At 50.0% G+C, this 17579-nt stretch overlaps 1 protein-coding gene across 5 annotated transcripts in view; it reads left to right on the forward strand.

The window, feature by feature from the left end:
• DENND2A (DENN domain containing 2A) overlaps window positions 1-17579 on the forward strand; it is a 134085-nt gene that overhangs the window by 95374 nt on the left and 21132 nt on the right. For all 5 annotated transcript variants that reach the window (XM_033192273.1, XM_033192274.1, XM_033192271.1 and 2 more), the window contains 2 exons: window positions 1586-1726; window positions 3755-3903. In XM_033192273.1, coding sequence (XP_033048164.1) covers window positions 1586-1726; window positions 3755-3903 — 290 coding nt within the window. The remainder of the gene's footprint in view (window positions 1-1585; window positions 1727-3754; window positions 3904-17579) is intronic.

Raw genomic sequence — 17579 nt, forward strand, 5'->3', positions numbered from 1 at the left:
AGCTCCGCCTCCCAGGTTCACGCCATTCTCCTGCCTCAGCCTCCCAAGTAGCTGGGACTACAGGCGCCCGCCACCTCGCCTGGCTAGTTTTTTTGTATTTTTTTTTTTTAGTAGAGATGGGGTTTCACCGTGTTAGCCAGGATGGTCTCAATCTCCTGACCTCGTGATCCGCCCGTCTCGGCCTCCCAAAGTGCTGGGATTACAGGCTTGAGCCACCGTGCCCGGCTTTTTTTAGTTTTTTAGTAGTAGCTTTATTGAGATATAATTCACATACCATGCGATTCACTCATTTAAAGTATACAATTTGCTAAGCACAGTGGTAAGTACCTGTAGTCTCAGCTACTCAGGAGGCTGACGTAGGAGGACACTTGAGCCCAGAAGTTGAAGGCAAGCCTGGGCAACCTAGCAAGACCCCCATCTCTAAAAGAATAAAAGATATATACAGTTCAATGGCTTTTAGCATATTCACAGAGTTATACAAGCATCACCACAATTTTATAACATTTTCATCACCCCAACAAAACACCCTATACCTATTAGCAGTCACCCCAACAAAACATCCTATACCTATTAGCAGTTACTCCCTAACTCTAAGCAACCTTCAATCTGCTTTCTGTCTCTCTGGATTTTTCTATTCTGGACATTTCATCTAAGTGGAATCATATACTAGATGGCCTTTTATAATTAGCTTCTTCCACTTAGCATAATGTCTTCAAGAGTTATCCAAGTTATAGCATATATCAGCACTTTGATGGCTAAATAATATTCCATTATATGGATATAGCACATTTTGTTTATCATTCCCTCAGTTAATGGACATTTAAGTTTCTTCCGTGTTGTGGCTATTATGAATAATGCTGCTACAGACAATCATGTACAAATTTTTATGTGAACATATATGTTTTCATTTTTTTGGGTAGGGACCTAGGAGTGCTATGTGCTGGGTCATATGGTAACTCTATGTTTAACCTTTTGAGGAACTACCAGACTGTTCTCCAGAGTAGCTTCACTATTTACATTTCTACCAGCAGTGTATGAGAGTTCTAATTTCTCCACGTCCTTGCCAACACTTGTTATTATCCGTCTTTTTATTAGAGTCATCCTAACGGGTGTGAAGGAGTATCTCATGGTGCTTTTGATTTGTATTTTCCTGATGGATATCCCCTCCCATGACATTTTAATCCATAAATAAACTGTATTATCTGTTTATGTACTTTGACCTCTTAGAGGGCTACAAACCATTATAATATCTAAGTTTTTTCATTCCTGCCAAAAACCAGTTCTTACCCCCTTGGGGTGATATTGCCCCCATTGGGAATGCATGTATTAGCACAACCAGTCACATGGCCAAACCCTAAGTCAAAGGGGCAAGGAATTAGACTTCACTCCTTGAGTAGGAGCTGCAACGCTGCATGGCAAAGGGTGTGGACACACAGAGGGGAGAAGAATTGGGGACAATCATGTGGAGGGTCAGAAGGCCTGTTCTGGCCTCATGGGGAAAGCAGGGCTTCCCCGTAATTCTTAAGTCACCATGCCATGGTGCTCTGGCTTCAGAATAGCTAAGCTGCTTTTCTGACCCTTGCAGATATTGGATGAGGTGGAAAAAAGACGAGGCATCTCTCCTGCCCTGGTTCAACCACTCATGAGAAGTGTCATGGAAGCTCCTTTCCCAGCCCTGGGCAAAACCATCCTTGTCAAGAACTTCCTGCCAGGTTCAGGAACCGAGGTAAGTTGCCAGACTCCTTCCTTCTCCCTGGGGAGGTAGTGGCCCAGACAGCCGAGTCTCCGTGCTCAGAGGGGCTGCCTTTCAGTGAGCAGTCCAATTCCATGGTGTCCTCTCCCCGCCCCTCGGGCTGGCCCAGATCACTCATCGTGAGTTCCACCTTCAATCCATCCAGGCTAGGACTCTGCCCAAGGCAGCAAGCCCAAGAACTATGCTATGGCAGCTGGGGTGTTCCTTTGCATGATGTTGGCCTCAGGTTAGGGATCTGCACTAAACATCCTTAGTTTCTTTTAATAGCCCATTTTCATTCATACATTGTATTGAAACCTATTTACATTTCAAGTCCGTATCACCTCTATAACTTTATTTTTTGTTTTTGTTTTTGAGACAAAGTCTTGCACTATTGCCCAGGCTGGAATGCAGTGGTATAATCTCGGCTCACTGCAACCTCTGCCTCCCAGGTTCAAGCTATTCTCCTACCTCAGCCTCCCAAGTACCTGGGACTACAGGTGCCTGCCACTACACCTAGCTAATTTTTGTATTTTTAGTAGAGACGGGATTTCACCGTGTTGGCCAGGATGGTCTCAAACTCCTGACCTCGTGATCTGCCTGCCTCAGCCTCCCAAAGTGCTGGGATTCCAGGCGTGAGCCACTGTGGCCAGCCTGGGCTGGGATTTTATGAAGGAGCTTGTTTTCATCCCTCCCATCCCCTTTGCGTGGCTTGGTGGGCATCAGAAGAAGGACCCCATTTAGCCTTAAGTCTTCAGTTTCAGAGACCCTCAGCAAACCAGATCACCTCTGGGAACAAAGGAGGGAGGAGAATAGGCCTGGAACACTCTAGAACCACCTAGTTTCCCAGCAGAGAGAACAGCAGTCTCTCTGTTGCCAGAGAACCTGAAAACATCCCATACCAGGTGCAGTGGCTTGGCCATGGGGATGTAGCAGGGAGGTTCCCGGAGGGGAAGCCTCATTGTGGGGGCAGCACCAGGCAGGTGCAATGCTAAGAGTAAAATCCACTCTCCACTCACTGGGAAGGAGACAGCTATTTAAAGAGAAAAAAACATGAGATGGGTACCAACTTGAGGGAATTCAGGAACACTTCAACAAGTGCAGAAGAAGAAGATATATACACAGGCTGGGCACATGGTGGCTCACGCCTGTAATCCCAGCATGCCTGTAATCCCTTCTTTTGGGAGGCCGAAGCAGGTGGATCACTTGGAGTCAGGAGTTCGAGACAAGCCTGGCCAACATGGTGGAACCCTGTCTCTACTAACAATACAAAAATTAGCTGGGCATGGTGGTGGGCACCTATAATCTCAGCTACTTGGGAGGCTGAGGCAGGAGAATTGCTCGAACCTGGGAGGCAGAGGCTGCAATAAGCCAAGACTGCACCACTGCCCTCCAGCCTGGGCAACAGAGTAAGACTCCATCTCAAAAAAAAGAAGATATAGACACAAAGCACAAAAGTTGAAAGCACACATCATCAGAAACGGAGTGGGATGGAGTCAGGATTACCTTAAAAACACCTTCTTGAGGTGGCAGCAAGTCTCCAAAGTGCTGCTCAGGCCTGCTGGGCATTCCATGCTAGCCTGGGATTTCCACCTAGCAGGTAACAGTTCCTCAAGAGACAGAGATGCTCTCCACTGGACTCTCAGGGACAGAACAGTTTTCAAAAGTCCTATGAACTCTCCATGGCGAGTGCAGATATGCTGTTGCCAGGGAGAGCCCCCAACCATTTGGGGCCAAAACCCACTGATTTTGCCATCCTGTCTCCTCCCCTTCGTCCACACTGTCCTCAGTCTCATAGCTGAATGTGAGACGCTTGCTTCCCTACCAAAGCTACCTCCTTCCCCAGTCTTCTGGCATCTGTCTTTTCCCCCAATCCTTTTGTTTTGCTTTTTTTCTTTCCCTTTTCCCCCGCCAGTGGGTCACCCCTGATGAGGACCTCAGAGCCCCGTGACTGCGACGCCCGTGAGAGGCCTGGCTGCGTAGCTGGGCCCCTCCTTCATGGCTGCTCCTGTTCCCTGGCAGGTGATCGAACTGTGCCGCCCACTGGACTCCCGGCTCGAGCACGTGGACTTTGAGTCTCTCTTCTCCTCCCTCAGCGTCCGCCACCTGGTCTGTGTGTTTGCCTCCCTGCTTCTGGAGAGGAGGGTCATCTTCATTGCAGACAAGCTCAGGTACCCGCCTTGGCTACTTCTGCTAAAGCATTTGAATGACAGTCCCTCTTGGACCCTCTAGTCTGTAGAGCAGGTGACTGCCCAGCATTGAAGAGTAAGCCCTTCTGAGATAAGGATGGAATAGTCTGGGCATGGTGACTCATGCCTGTAATCTCAGCACTTTGAGAGGCTGAGATGGATGGATCACTTGAGGCCAGGAGTTTGAGGCCAGCCTGTCCAACATGGTGAAACCCCGTCTCTACTAAAAATAGAAAAATTAGCCAGCTGTGGTGGCCCACACCTGTTATCCCAGCTACTTGGGAGGCTAAGGCACAGGAATTGATTGAACCTAGGAGGTGAACATTGTGGTGAGCTGAGATCTCACCACTGCATTCCAGCCTGGGCAACAGACGGAGACCTTCCCTCCTGCCCCCACAAAAAAAGGATGGCCATGGCCGGGCGCGGTGGCTCAAGCCTGTAATCCCAGCACTTGGGAGGCCGAGACGGGCGGATCACGAGGTCAGGAGATCGAGACCATCCTGGCTAACATGATGAAACCCCGTCTCTACTAAAAATACAAAAAACTAGCCGGGCGACGTGGCGGGCGCCTGTAGTCCCAGCTGCTTGGGAGGCTGAGGCAGGAGAATGGCGTAAACCCAGGAGGCGGAGCTTGCAGTGAGCTGAGATCCCGCCACTGCACTCCAGCCTGGGCGGCAGAGCGAGACTCCGTCTCAAAAAAAAAAAAAAAAAGGATGGCCAGGCACAGTGGCTCATGCCTGTAATCCCAGCACTTTGGGAGGCCGAGGCAGGCGGATCACCTGAGGTCAGGAGTTCAAGACCAGCCTGGCCAACATGGTGAAATCCTGTCTCTACTAAAAATACAAAAATTAGCCAGGCATAGTGGCTCGTGCCTATAATACCAGCTCAGCTACTTGAGAGGCTGAGGCACAAGAATCGCTTGAACCCCAGAGGCAGAGGCTGCAATGAGCTGAGATTGCACTATTGCACTCCAGCCTGAGTGACAGAGTGACATTCCATCTCAAAAATAAAAATAAAATAGGCCAGGTGTGGTGACTCATGCCTGTAATCCCAACATTTTGGGAGGCCAAGGCAGGCAGATCACTTGAGGTCAGGAGTTCGAGACCAGCCTGGCCAACATGGTGAAACTCCGTCTCTGCTAAAAATACAAAAATTAGCCGCGCGTGGTGGTGGGTGCCTGTAGTCCCAGCTACTCCGCAGGCTGAGACAGGAGAATCGCTTGGACCCGGGAGGCAGAGATTGCAGTGAGCCAAGATCATGCCACTGCACTCCAGCCTGGAGACAGAGCAAGATTCCATCTCAAAAAATAAAAAATAAGATAAAATAAAGGATGGAATCAGTTGGCAGCTCAGACTGGAGATCTGGGAGGCATACCGTTTTGCACTGCTGTGTGCGACTTCCCTGGCATTGGTGGGCTTTCCACTCATTCTGCCATGTGTCAGACACTCCACTATGTGGTAGGAAAACAGAGAAAAGACACAACTGACATGGTGTCTCACGCCTGTAATCACTGCACTTTAGGAGGCTGACGTGGGAGGACTGCTCCAGTGAAGTAGTTTGAGACCAGCCTGGGCAACACAGTAAGATCCTCATCTCTACAAAAAATGTAAAAAAAAAAAAAAAAAAAAAAATTAGCCAGGTATGGTGGCTTGAGCCTGCAGTCCCTGCTACTAGGGAGGCTGAGGTAGGAAGATCACTTGAGCCCAGAAGTTCAAGGCTGCAGTGAGCTATGATCATGCCACTGCACTCCAACCTGGGCAACAGAACAAGACCTTGTCTCAAAAAAAAAAAAAGAAAGAAAAGAAAAAAAAAAACACAGACTTGTCTCAGTGCAGTGGGGTAACAGAGACATAAGCCGACTCTCCAGGACCACATTAGAGGCAGGTGGAGGCAGTGAGTTCTGGAGACCGAGGGAAGGCACTCACTCCCAGGGAGGCGAGTTTTGAGGGCCAACACTCAGAACAAGTAGTCAGCACATTGCAGGCAAAAGGAGCCATCCTGCAGAGATATGGGGACAGGTGAGGCCTAGCTGTCACCTTCAGGACTGCAAAGTAGACTGGGCGCAGTGGCTCATGAGTATAATCCCAGCACTTTGGGAAGCTGAGGTGGGTGGATCACTTGAGGTCAGAAGTTCGAGACCAGCCTGACCAACATGGTGAAACCCCGTCTCTACTAAAACTACCAAAAAATTCAGTTTGGCATGGTGGTGCACGCCTGTAATCCCAGCTACTTGGGAGGCTTGAAGAGGAATCGCTTGAACCCGGGAGACGGAGGTTGCAGTGAGCCGAAATCACACCATTGCACTCCAGCCTGGGCAACAAGAGCGAAACTCAAAAAAAAGAGAGAGAGAGAGAAAGAAAAATAACTGCAAAGTAGTTCACTAGGGCTGGCGCAGAGAGAGGAAGGTGGGGGAGGGAGATGAGCCAGCAGTGGTGGACAGAAGCCAGCTCACAGAAGGCTGCAGGGCCATGCTCGAGAGGACAGACCATCCTGAGGGCATCCCTTCCTCACCGTTAAAGCGAATGCCCTCCCATCACACACACAGACTCAGTGCCCCATAGGAGGCCACCCCCATCCCAGTGGGCACATTCAGTGATTTGCTAAGGCCATGTCACAAATCAAAGAAGATCCAGAAGGAAATGCAGACAAGGACTTGGGTTCGTTCTAAGCTTCTAAAAAGAGAATTCCTTGCATTTTTGAAATACTGAATCAGAGCCTTCTTTGCTTTGGAACTGGGGGCACAGAAGCGTGAGGGATGGCTGCAGCCCCAGAAAGGGCCGAGATGCGGGGCCAGCCAACCGGGTGGTGCAGATGAGGCCACCTGAGAAGTACATCTGGAAAGAAGCAGTGCCAAAAAAAAAAAAAGCCTGAAGCACTGTGGTTTGGAGAGGAAATCTGACTCTGACCTATGGAAAACAAAAGGGAAGAAAAAAAGGCACGTAAGAATGGAAGGGACAAACTGTAGATAGGCGGGGCGGGAAGCGGCCCCACCCTCTCCCCTCACGCGGCACATCTGGTCACCTTTCTGATGCACCTCTTTGGACAGCAGCCATCTGGCTGTTCCCAGCCTGCTCCCACCCTGTGTTTTAGTTCACTATTCACTTTTTTTTTTTTTTTTTTTTTTTTTTTTTTTTTTTTTTTTTTTTTTTGAGGCGGAGTCTCGCTCTGTCGCCCGGACTGGAGTGCAGTGGCCAGATCTCAGCTCACTGCAAGCTCCGCCCCCCGGGTTTACGCCATTCTCCTGCCTCAGCCTCCCGAGTAGCTGGGACTACAGGCGCCCGCCATCTCGCCCGGCTAGTTTTTGTATTTTTAGTAGAGACGGGGTTTCACCGTGTTAGCCAGGATGGTCTCGATCTCCTGACCTTGTGATCCGCCCGTCTCGGCCTCCCAAAGTGCTGGGATTACAGGCTTGAGCCACCGCGCCCGGCCCCACTATTCACTTTTAAATGTCAGCGTGATTGTACTCCTGGTGCACTTTTGTCAGCTCTGGAAGCAGGCCCTGTCTGTAAGCCTGCAGCTGGTGCTGGGCGCTGGGGAGTTCTCCAAGCTCCTGGGCACTGGGGAATTCAGCCAAGAGAGTTCTCAAGGTTGGAGCCCTGGAAGCCAGGATGAGTAATAACCCTTCAGTGACCAGGATCGGATTTCATCAGCACCACAGTAACTGTCTTTACCCTCTCCATCCCCCACTCCCTCCATCCCCTAGAGGTGGAATTCTCAGGCTTGGATTTGGGGGAGGGGAAAATGATGGATTTCAGAAAGGCCTGGGCTAGAAGTGGAAAGCCAGCCAAGGAAACCCAGCTGGAGTGGTGGTGGGGACAGAGTCCCCGGGGAACGTGCCTGCGGGGGTGAAGATGTTAGACTTGGGGAGGGCCCACCCTGAGAAGATGTCTGGGAAGAGCACCGCTGGAGAGGAGCCGTGGGCCCCCTTCACACACCCCAGCCTCCCCCAGACTCCCTCCAGGGGGAAGAAAACAAAGTATCATGGATTTTTCTGGTAAAAGTACAGTGAGACACCACTGCACTCCAGTCCTGGTGACAGAGCGAGACTCTGTCTCTACAAATTAAGAAAAAAAAAAAAAAACTTAAAAACAAAGTGTAGGGAGAGAAAAGGTGGGAACAGAAAAGGGAAGGGGCCTTGTCAGAGACAAACACATCCCCAAAGGGCAATGCAGGGAGACATGTCAGAAGGCTTGGGACACAAAGAAACCTGGATATACCAGCCGGTCTCAGTGGCTCACACCTGTAATCCCAGCACTTTGGGAGGCTGAGGCAAGCAGATCGCCTGAGGTCAGGAGTTCAAGACTAGCCTGGCCAACATGGCGAAACCCCGTCTCTCCTAAAAATACAAAAATTAGCTGGTCATGGTGGCACACGCCTATAATCCCAGCTACTTGGGAGGCTGGAGCAGAAGAATCACTTGAACCTGGGAGGCAGAGGTTGTGGTGAGCGGAGGTCACACCATCGCACTCCCACCTGGGTGACAGAGCGAGACTGTCTGAAAAAAAAAAAAAAAGAAAGAAAGAAACCTGGAAATGCCTGCCCCACATCTGGGAGAGGACTTGACGCCTCCGCCTTTTTGCCAGACCAATTTCTGGGTGGACAGTTTGGATGCTGGGCCAGCCCCACAGAGCTGCTGTCACGAGAGACAGACAAAAATGAGCAAAGCCCAGCGGCCGAGAGTGGACCCCGCCTGGATTCCTGGGCCTTGGCTGTTCCCCAGCCACCCTCCCTGCCCTGCTCTGGGACCCCACGACGGAGACAGTCACCAGTGCGATCCATAGGAGAGGCATTGGTGTTTCTCTCCAACCTTCCACAGTGCCTGGCATTCTGCCCTTGGAGAGTTCGTCTTTTCAAATGGCTCATGCCGTGAGTGGGTCCAGACACCAGCTGTGGCTGCTGCAAGCAGGTCTCCCCACGGGCACGTCGTGCCCATCAGGGGTTTTCTTCTGCAGCAGCTGCCAGATGTCAGGGGCTGTGAGGATGGGATTTCTGTGGGAAAAGAGAAGGCAGTGGGAATGTGGATAATTTTGGTGCCCTCCTTGAAGCCAGAGCCAGGCGATGGTACAGTAATGGTGTGTGTGTGTAAGAAAGACCATTATTGGGTTTTTAGACCCTTTACAGCTTTCAGAGGTACACATCCCTCCCCCATCACTCAGGGAGGTTTCCCAGAGTAGGGAGGACCCCTGGGCATCCTTAGCCGTTGGCCCTGGGTCTCCTCATTCGTAAGACGCGGCCCCACGTGACTCTGACTTTCCGGGACTCCACTGTCTTGTTTTCTCTGAAAGCAGCCCTCGCTTTTCCTTTTACAAATGGCTCCACATGCTCTCCCCACTGCCCAATAAATCATCCTTCCATCCTACACGGGTTCCATGCAGACCTGAAGAGATGGAAATCTGCATAAAGAAAGGCCTGAAGAGCTCTGAGACAGGAAGAGGGTAAACAAAGCGTGAGCAAAGCTGATGAGGATGACGGCAGCGACCAGGCGTGGAGCGGTCTCTGTGCCAGGTGCCTTCTGAGTGTCTGACCTGCGTCATTTCACGCCCCCCACAGCCCTGTCACATGGGTAACTAACAGGCCTGCAGAGGATCCATCATTCTGCTCAAAGAAGCAGGGAGTGGGAGAGCTGCCGGGCTTTGGAGAGGACGGAGGGAAACCATCTGGGCTGCAGACTCCAGGGATGGTGAAGAGCAGGGTCTGGGGACCTGTCCGTCTACAGAAATGTATAAGGAAAGCCTGCCTAGCACAGGCCCTCAAGCCCTGCTTCGTGCTCGGCAGTCAGGCTAATACGGTCGTGGGGAAGTCTGTGCTTTTCTCCTCAGGGCCCTCCCGGCCTCCGTTACGGCCTTTGTCTTTCCAGCAGGGTCCCAGTGAGAGAGGTGTGATCAGGTCACCCCCAAGGTCTCCCCCAGCTTTGAAACTCTCTGACTCCACGGGCCATGTGGAGGAATCCGTATCCACCTCGATCTGTCTGATTTACGGGAAAGTAGCCATAGGGAATTGAAGTGTTATTTGGCCAGGCCATGACAAACAAGAGTTTGGAGACCAATGATTGGCTGCAAGTTGCCTGACCTGGAAAATTCTGGAAAGTCTTTAGGCCAGGCGCAGTTGCTCACGCCTGTCATCCCAGTATTTTGGGAGGCCGAGGCAGGTGGATTTCTTGAGGCCAGGAGTTCGAGACCATCCTGGCCAATGTGGTGAAACCCCGTCTCTACTGAAAAGACAAAAATAAGCCGGGCGTGGTGGCACATGCCTGTAATCCCAACTACTCGGGAGACTGAGGCAGGAGAATCACTTGAACCTAGGAGGCAGAGGTTACAGTAAGCTGAGATTGCACCACTGCACTCCAAACTGGGCAACAGAGCGGGACTCCATCTCAAAAAAAACAAAGAAAGAAAAAAAATTTTTAAAAAGGCCAGGAGCAGCCAGGCACGGTGGCTCACGCCTGTAATCCCAGCACTTTGGGAGGCCAAGGCGGGTGGATCACAAGGTCAGGAGATCAAAACCATCATGGCTAACACGGTGAAACCCCATTTCTACTAAAAACACAAAAAATTAGCCGGGTGTGGTGGTGTACACTTGTAATCCCAGCTACTTGGGAAGCTGAGGCAGGAGAATCACTTGAACCAGGGAGGTGGAGGTTGCAGTGAGCCGAGATAGAGCCACTGCACTGCACTCCAGCCTGGGCAACAGAGTAAGACTCCGTCTCAAAAAAAAAGAAGAAAAAAAAAGGCTGGGTGCAGTTGCTCATGCCTGTAATCCCAGCACTTTGGGAGGCCAAGGCAGGGGGATCGCCTGAGGTTAAGAGTTCAAGACCAGCCTGGCCGACATGGTGAAACCCCGTCTCTATTAAAAATACCAAAATTAGCCGGGCATGGTGGCGGGCCTGTAATCCCAGCTACTTAGGAGGCTGAGGCAGGAGAATGACTTGAACCTGGGAGGCAGAGGTTGCAGTGAACTGAGATCACACTACTACACTCCAGCCTGGGCAACAAAGTGAGACTCTATCTCAATAAAAAATAAAATAGGCCAGGCGCGGTGGCTCATGCCTGTAATTCCAGCACTTTGGGAGGCCAAGGCAGGTGGATCACAAGGTTAGGAGTTCGAGACCAGCCTGACTAACATGGTGAAACCCCGTCTCTACTGAAAATACAAAAAAAATTAGCCGAGTGTAGTCGTGGGTGCCTGTAATCCCAGCTACTTTGGAGGCTGAAGCAGGAGAATCGCTTGAACTCAGGAGGCGGAGGTTGCAGTGAGCCGAGATCATGCCATTGCACTCCAACCTGGGCAACAGAGCAAGACTCTGTCTCAAAAATAAATAAATAAATAAACAAACAAACATTTAAAAAATTAAAAATTTTTTAGAAAGAACATCTTCAGGTTAAGTTACAGCTGGTACTCTCATCCCCAGTACTCCCGGGGCTGCACATGCACTGATACCCAACCCTGCTCCGCTAACGTGGCAGAAAGCCTCCTTATTCTCCTGATTTCCAGCTGTAGCCCTTAAGTTAGTGAGGGCACGGAACAGGGCATGAGAACAGGACATGTCACAGACTCAGTGCATGGCCCGGTGACATCCCAGAGGGGACCTTCGCCCACTCTAGGTCGGTAGGCACCCCCGCAGCACTCTCCCCCACAAACACAATTTATTCTCTCATCTTCGCTGCTGTGAGTCTCCCACTGCAAGAGGAAGCGTCAGGGAGTTATGGCAAATATTGTATGAGTTATAAAAGGGTTTTAAGTTGAGCCAAAAATCTATCAAGTTTAGAATAACATTTTTGCTCTGTTTTATCTTTAGGGTGGACATTGAGTGTTCTAATGGCTCTGTCAAGCTGGAGTTTGACAGATGGAAAGGAAAGAATGCTGTTTTGATGGCTTGTTCTGTGGTCATGACAACAGATAAATACTTCTCTACACCCTTGCCTTCATTTTCCTGATGATAAACATTTTGTGTTTTACTTTACTAATTTCAGTTCCCCAAAGTTTTGGCTAAACCTATAGACCAGGCTGAATGATAAAGTCAGAGCTGCATGTAAACAAATATGTGCAAAAAGTTTTAGAGGGAGGCCAGACATGGTGGCTCATGCCCATAATCCTAGCACTTTAGGCCAAAGTGGGAGGATTGCTTGAGCCCAGGAGTTTGAGAACAGCTTAGGCAACATAGCAAGACCCCATCTCTTTTTTTTTTTTTTTTTTTTTTTTGAGACGGAGTCTCGCTCTGCCGCCCAGGCTGGAGTGCAGTGCCCGGATCTCAGCTCACTGCAAGCTCCGCCTCTTGGGTTTAGGCCATTCTCCTGCCTCAGTCTCCCGAGTAGCTGGGACTACAGGCGCCCGCCACGTCGCCCGGCTAGTTTTTTGTATTTTTTAGTAGAGACAGGGTTTCACCGTGTTAGCCAGGATGGTCTCAATCTCCTGACCTCGTGATCCGCCCGTCTCGGCCTCCCAAAGTGCTGGGATTACAGGCTTGAGCCACCGTGTCCGGCCTGACCCCATCTCTTAAAACAAACAAACAAACAAAAACCTTTATAGTTGACAAAGTTTTCAATATTCAAGAATTTTTTTTTTTTTTTTTTTAGACGGAGTCTCGCTCTGTCGCCCAGGCTGGAGTACACTGGCCGGATCTCAGCTCACTGCCAGCTCCGCCTCCCGGGTCTATGCCATCCTGCCTCAGCCTCCCGAGTAGCTGGGACTACAGGCACCCGCCACCTCGCCCGGCTAGTTTTTTTTTGTATTTTTAGTAGAGTCGGGGTTTCACCGTGTTAGCCAGGATGGTCTCGATCTCCTGACCTCGTGATCCGCCCGTCTCAGCCTCCCAAAGTGCTGGGATTACAGGCTTGAGCCACCGCGCCCGGCCCAATATTCAAGAAATTTATGAACTGGGCATAGTGGCACATGCCTGTAGTCCCAGCTGCTCAGGAGGCTGAGGTGGAAGCATCATGTGAGCCCAGGAGTTTGAGGCTGCAGTGAGCTGTGACTGCACCACTGCTCTCCAGCCGGGGTGGACCTTGTCTTTAAAAAGCAAATAAAAAATAAATAAGAAATTGACTTACATGTTTGTAGTACATTAAACCATAAGCCAAATGATAGACTACTGGCTAGTGATAAGTAGGATTAGGTAGGCCAATCTTGACACATACAGGAGTTTGAACCTTGTCTTTGACATATAGGTAACTACACAAATAAGTTCATATGTAGCTGTGCACTTTCATCCTTTTATTTGTTTGGTTTGGTTCATTTTTAATAAGTTTACACAAGCTTAAATGAGAATCCCATGTCCTCTCTAGAATTGGTTGCACCCAACATTTGCCATCCCAAGAGGTTGGGCTTCTCACCACACACTCTCTAGGGAGATGAGTTTGCCCAAGGCCTGGCTGAAAGTGTTCAAAGCTGCCACCTTGCTGCTCTGGCATCCATAAGATACTTCAGAAGTCTAGCTAGTCCTCAGCGTGGATGACAGAGTCTTAGAGATAAGTACATTTAGTTCAGCAAAGTCCTATGAAAAATAACAATTTTAGGCGGGTGTGGTGGCTCACGCCTGTAACCCCAGCACTTTGGGAGGCCAAGACAGATGGATCACCTGAGGTCGGGAGTTTGAGACCAGCCTGGCCAACATGGTAAAACCCCGTCTCTACTAAAAATACAAAAATTAGCTGGGGGTGATGGCAGGCGCCTGTAATCCCAGCTACTCAGGAGGCTGAGGCAGGAGAATCACTTGAACCCAGGAGGTGGAGGCTGCAATGAGCCAAGATGGTGCCACTGTACTGCAGCTTGGGCAACAGAGCCAGACTCCATTTCAAAAAAAAAATACAATTTTAATAGTATAATTGTACAGCCTGATTAAATGTTAAGAATTAACTACCTATTTTTGCATATGAACACCAACAAGGTACCAATGAGCAAGATTTAGAGTTTAGCATAGCCGCAAATGCTGTTGTCTTCTAATCCAGACCCATCGCTAACATGCTGGGGCTGGAAGCTTATTCCAGTTCTTCTCTTGGAGTCAAATCCCTCCCAGACTGTACTGGCTTTGAAACACTGTCATCTTTACCTTTTGGGTGCACTGCAGCCGCTGGAAACCTCTCAGACAGGTTTCTGTGGTTCTTTTTTTTTTTTTTTTTTTTTTTCTGAGACAGAGTTTTGCTCTATTTCCCAGGCTGGAGTGCAGTAGCATGATCTCGGCACACTGCAACCTCCACCTCCCGGGTTCAAGTGATTCTCCTGCCTCATCCTCCCAAGCAGCTGGGACTACAGGCACGTGCCACCATAGCTGGCTAATTTTTCTGTATTTTTAGTAGAGATGGGGTTTCACCATGTTGGCCAGGCTGGTCTCAAATTCCTGACCTCAAGTGATCTGCCTGCCTCAGCCTCCCACGGTGTTGGGATTATAGGCATGAGCCACCGCACACGGCCTTCTCTATGAATTTCTTAGTGAGTGTCACCATCATTATTTTGTTCTGCCTTGGCGAAGGAGCCCTAGAATTACCTTCCCGTGACACCCTTCGTTCTTTTGATGGCCTCAACAAAAACTCCTATTTCCAGCTCCTGGCCTTTGCTCTCTCTTCTGGGTTCATCATTTGTAGATGTTAAAGTTGAAAGGACAGCCAGGTGCGGTGGCTCACACCTGTAATCCCAGCACTTTGGGAGGCCGAGGCAGGTGGATCACCTGAGGTCAGGAGTTTGAGACCAGCCTGACCAACATGGTGAAATCCCATCTCTACTAAAAAATACAAAATTTAGCTGGACGTGGTGGGACATGGCTGTAATCCCAGCTCCTCAGGAGGCTGAGACAGGAGAATCACTTGAACCCGGGAGGCAGAGGTTGCAGTGAGCCGAGACCACACCATTGCACTCCAGCCTGGGCAACAAGAATGAAACTCCATCTCAAAAAGTAAGAAATGAAAAAAAGCTGGAAGGACATCAGCAATGATCTAGTGGTGATCTAGTCTAGTTATTTCACAGGTGAAGAATCTGAGGCGTGGAGCAGTTAAGGGCTTTGCCTGAGATCACGCAGAGAGTAACAGAACTAGTTGTCTTGAAGCCCAGCCCATGTTCGTTTTCAACTGTGTGGCACATGGCCTCAGGGTTTGCAAGTACGGTGATGGAAACCAGGCAGCCACTCCTGGTAGATTTCACCAGGCATTAGACCACACCTGAGTTTACCTTTCACTCATGTTCTCGGGAGTGGTGCATTAACAGGAGAGCTACTTTGCTTGGGATACTAAAGGGTAGTCATTGAATCAGCCTTCCAGTTACAGGGGTGTTCCTCTAATTCGGGAAACTCTTCATTTACTTTTCTGGTAGCATCTTAGAGGAAGCTCTGTGCTGGATCCTTACTGGTTCATAGTGACTTGGACGCCAGCTGAGCATAGGAACACCAAATATGGAGCAGAGACCTGGTAGCAACCAGAACTAAAGAGTCGGCTCCAGGAAAACTTTCGCATTCCTTACAAGTGCATCCTGATGTTCTGGAATACTGCTCCAACCCTCAGGAACCACCACCCAACAGCAAAACATCCTTGGGCCCAACTTTTAGCCCTGCGGCCCAGCCAACCTCCCACTGGGGCCTTCTCTTCCCTGCCCCACTTCTGTACAATTGATCACAGCTGTGAGTGCTGGCGTTTCTTTCCTCCACACCACTGTAATGCAAACCAGCTGCGAGTGAGGACTCTATAACTTCCTTCAGAAACACTGCCTCTCCTCCAGCCCCTCCACCTCCACGCTCTGCAGCAAGCCCTCTTGACCAGTCATCCCTAGCATCCCAGAACCACTGCCTATTGGCATGTTCCTAAGAGACCACCAGTCCCAGCAGTGCCCACCTCCTGTCCCCCTCCTTGAGGGCTCCTCTGGCCTTCACAAGTCGGGCAACAAAATTTTATTACCACTTGCATCAGGGATTGAGAAAAACAACCTCCATTCAAAATAATCATTTCCTGCTCTATCATTTATTTTGAGGAAAGGGCTGTCACTCGTGTAATTATTAGCAAAATTTGACCTTTTAATGTTTAGGGGCAGAATTATTTTTAGAATATTGGTGTAGGCCAGGTGTGGTGGCTCACGCCTGTAAATCCCTGCACTTTGGGAGGCCGAGGTGGGCGGATCATGAGGTCAAGAGTTCGAGACAAACCAGACCAACATGGTGAAACCCCGTCTCTACTAAGAATACAAAAATTAACCAGGCGTGGTGGCATATGCCTGTAATCCCAGCAACTCGGGAGGCTGAGGCAGGAGAATCAATTGAACCAGGGAGGCAGAGGTTGCAGTAAGCCAAAATTGCACCATTGCACTCCAGCCTGGGTGCCAGAGCAAGACTCCATCTCAAAAAAAAAAAAAAAAAAAAAATTACCAGGCATTGGTGGCACATGCCTGTAATCCCAGCTACTTGGAAGACTGAGGCAGGAGAATCGCTTGAACCCAGGAGGCGGAGGTTGCAATGAGCTATCATGCCACTGCACTCCAGTCTGGGCGACAGAGTGAGACTCCATCTAAAAAAAAAAAAAAAAAAAGGTGATGTGGGCTAGAGAGCAAGAGGAATGAGACCCCTTCACCTGCCTGTTTGTTGCCATCTTGTCTCCAGCACCCTGTGCTCCATGGGCTCCAGCTAAGGAGGTATTCATGATAACCAGGTACAGAAACGTTCACTGCAGCCACAACAGTGGGATCAGACTACTCAAAATAAACTTGCTACAGGAGATTGTCAACAAATAATCTCCTGTATTGTATTGTGGGAGGAGCGGCAGCTGGTTCCCCAGCCAGTCGTCATCATTTGTTGCATCAAGCCTGAACACTGCTGCCCTGGAGCCCCATGCATCCAGTTCACTGAGTGAACTTTTTCTTTCTGTCACGTTTCTCCACCAGCCTCTGCATCTAGCAGCAGCATTGCTGGTCATCTTTCCTGACCTTGCTCCCACGACCTTCTCCTCCAGACGGTTCACACTTGCTGCAGCTGAACCAGGGCCTCCGGTGTCCCAGGCCCCGGGGGCCTCTCTGTCACTGCAGGCAACATAGGGCTTTAGGAGTCCCAAATGGCTGTATAGCAAGGAGAAAGGAGCAGCCCTTCCTCCTTCTAGGAGTGAGACCACAAGGAAGTAAAAATGCAGGTAGCCAGCCAGGCACAGTGGCTCACACCTGTAATCCCAGCACTTTGGGAGGCCGAGGCAGGCAGATCACAAGGTCAAGAAATCGAGACCATCCTGGCCAACATAGTGAAACCCTGTCTCTACTAAAAATACAAAAAATTAGCCAGGCATGGTGGTGCGCACCTGTAGTCCCAGCTGCTCGGGAGGCTGAGGCAGGAGAATCACTTGAACCTGGGAGGCAGAGGTTGCAATGGGCCTAGATCGTGCCACCACACTCCAGCCTGGCAACAGAGTGAGACACCATCTCAAAAAAAAAAAAAAAAAAAAGCCCGGGCACGGTGGCTCAAGCCTGTAATCCCAGCACTTTAGGAGGCCGAGACGGGCGGATCACGAGGTCAGGAGATCGAGACCATCCTGACTAACACAGTGAAACCCCGTCTCTACTAAAAAAAGTACAAAAAACTAGCCGGGCGAGGTGGCAGGCGCCTGTAGTCCCAGCTACTTGGGAGGCTGAGGCAGGAGAATGGCGTAAACCCGGGAGGCGGAGCTTGCAGTGAGCTGAGATCCAGCCACTGCACTACAGCC

The sequence above is a fragment of the Trachypithecus francoisi genome, unplaced genomic scaffold (assembly GCF_009764315.1).
Source record: "Trachypithecus francoisi isolate TF-2019V2 unplaced genomic scaffold, Tfra_2.0 Lachesis_group4, whole genome shotgun sequence".
NCBI lineage: Eukaryota > Metazoa > Chordata > Mammalia > Primates > Cercopithecidae > Trachypithecus > Trachypithecus francoisi.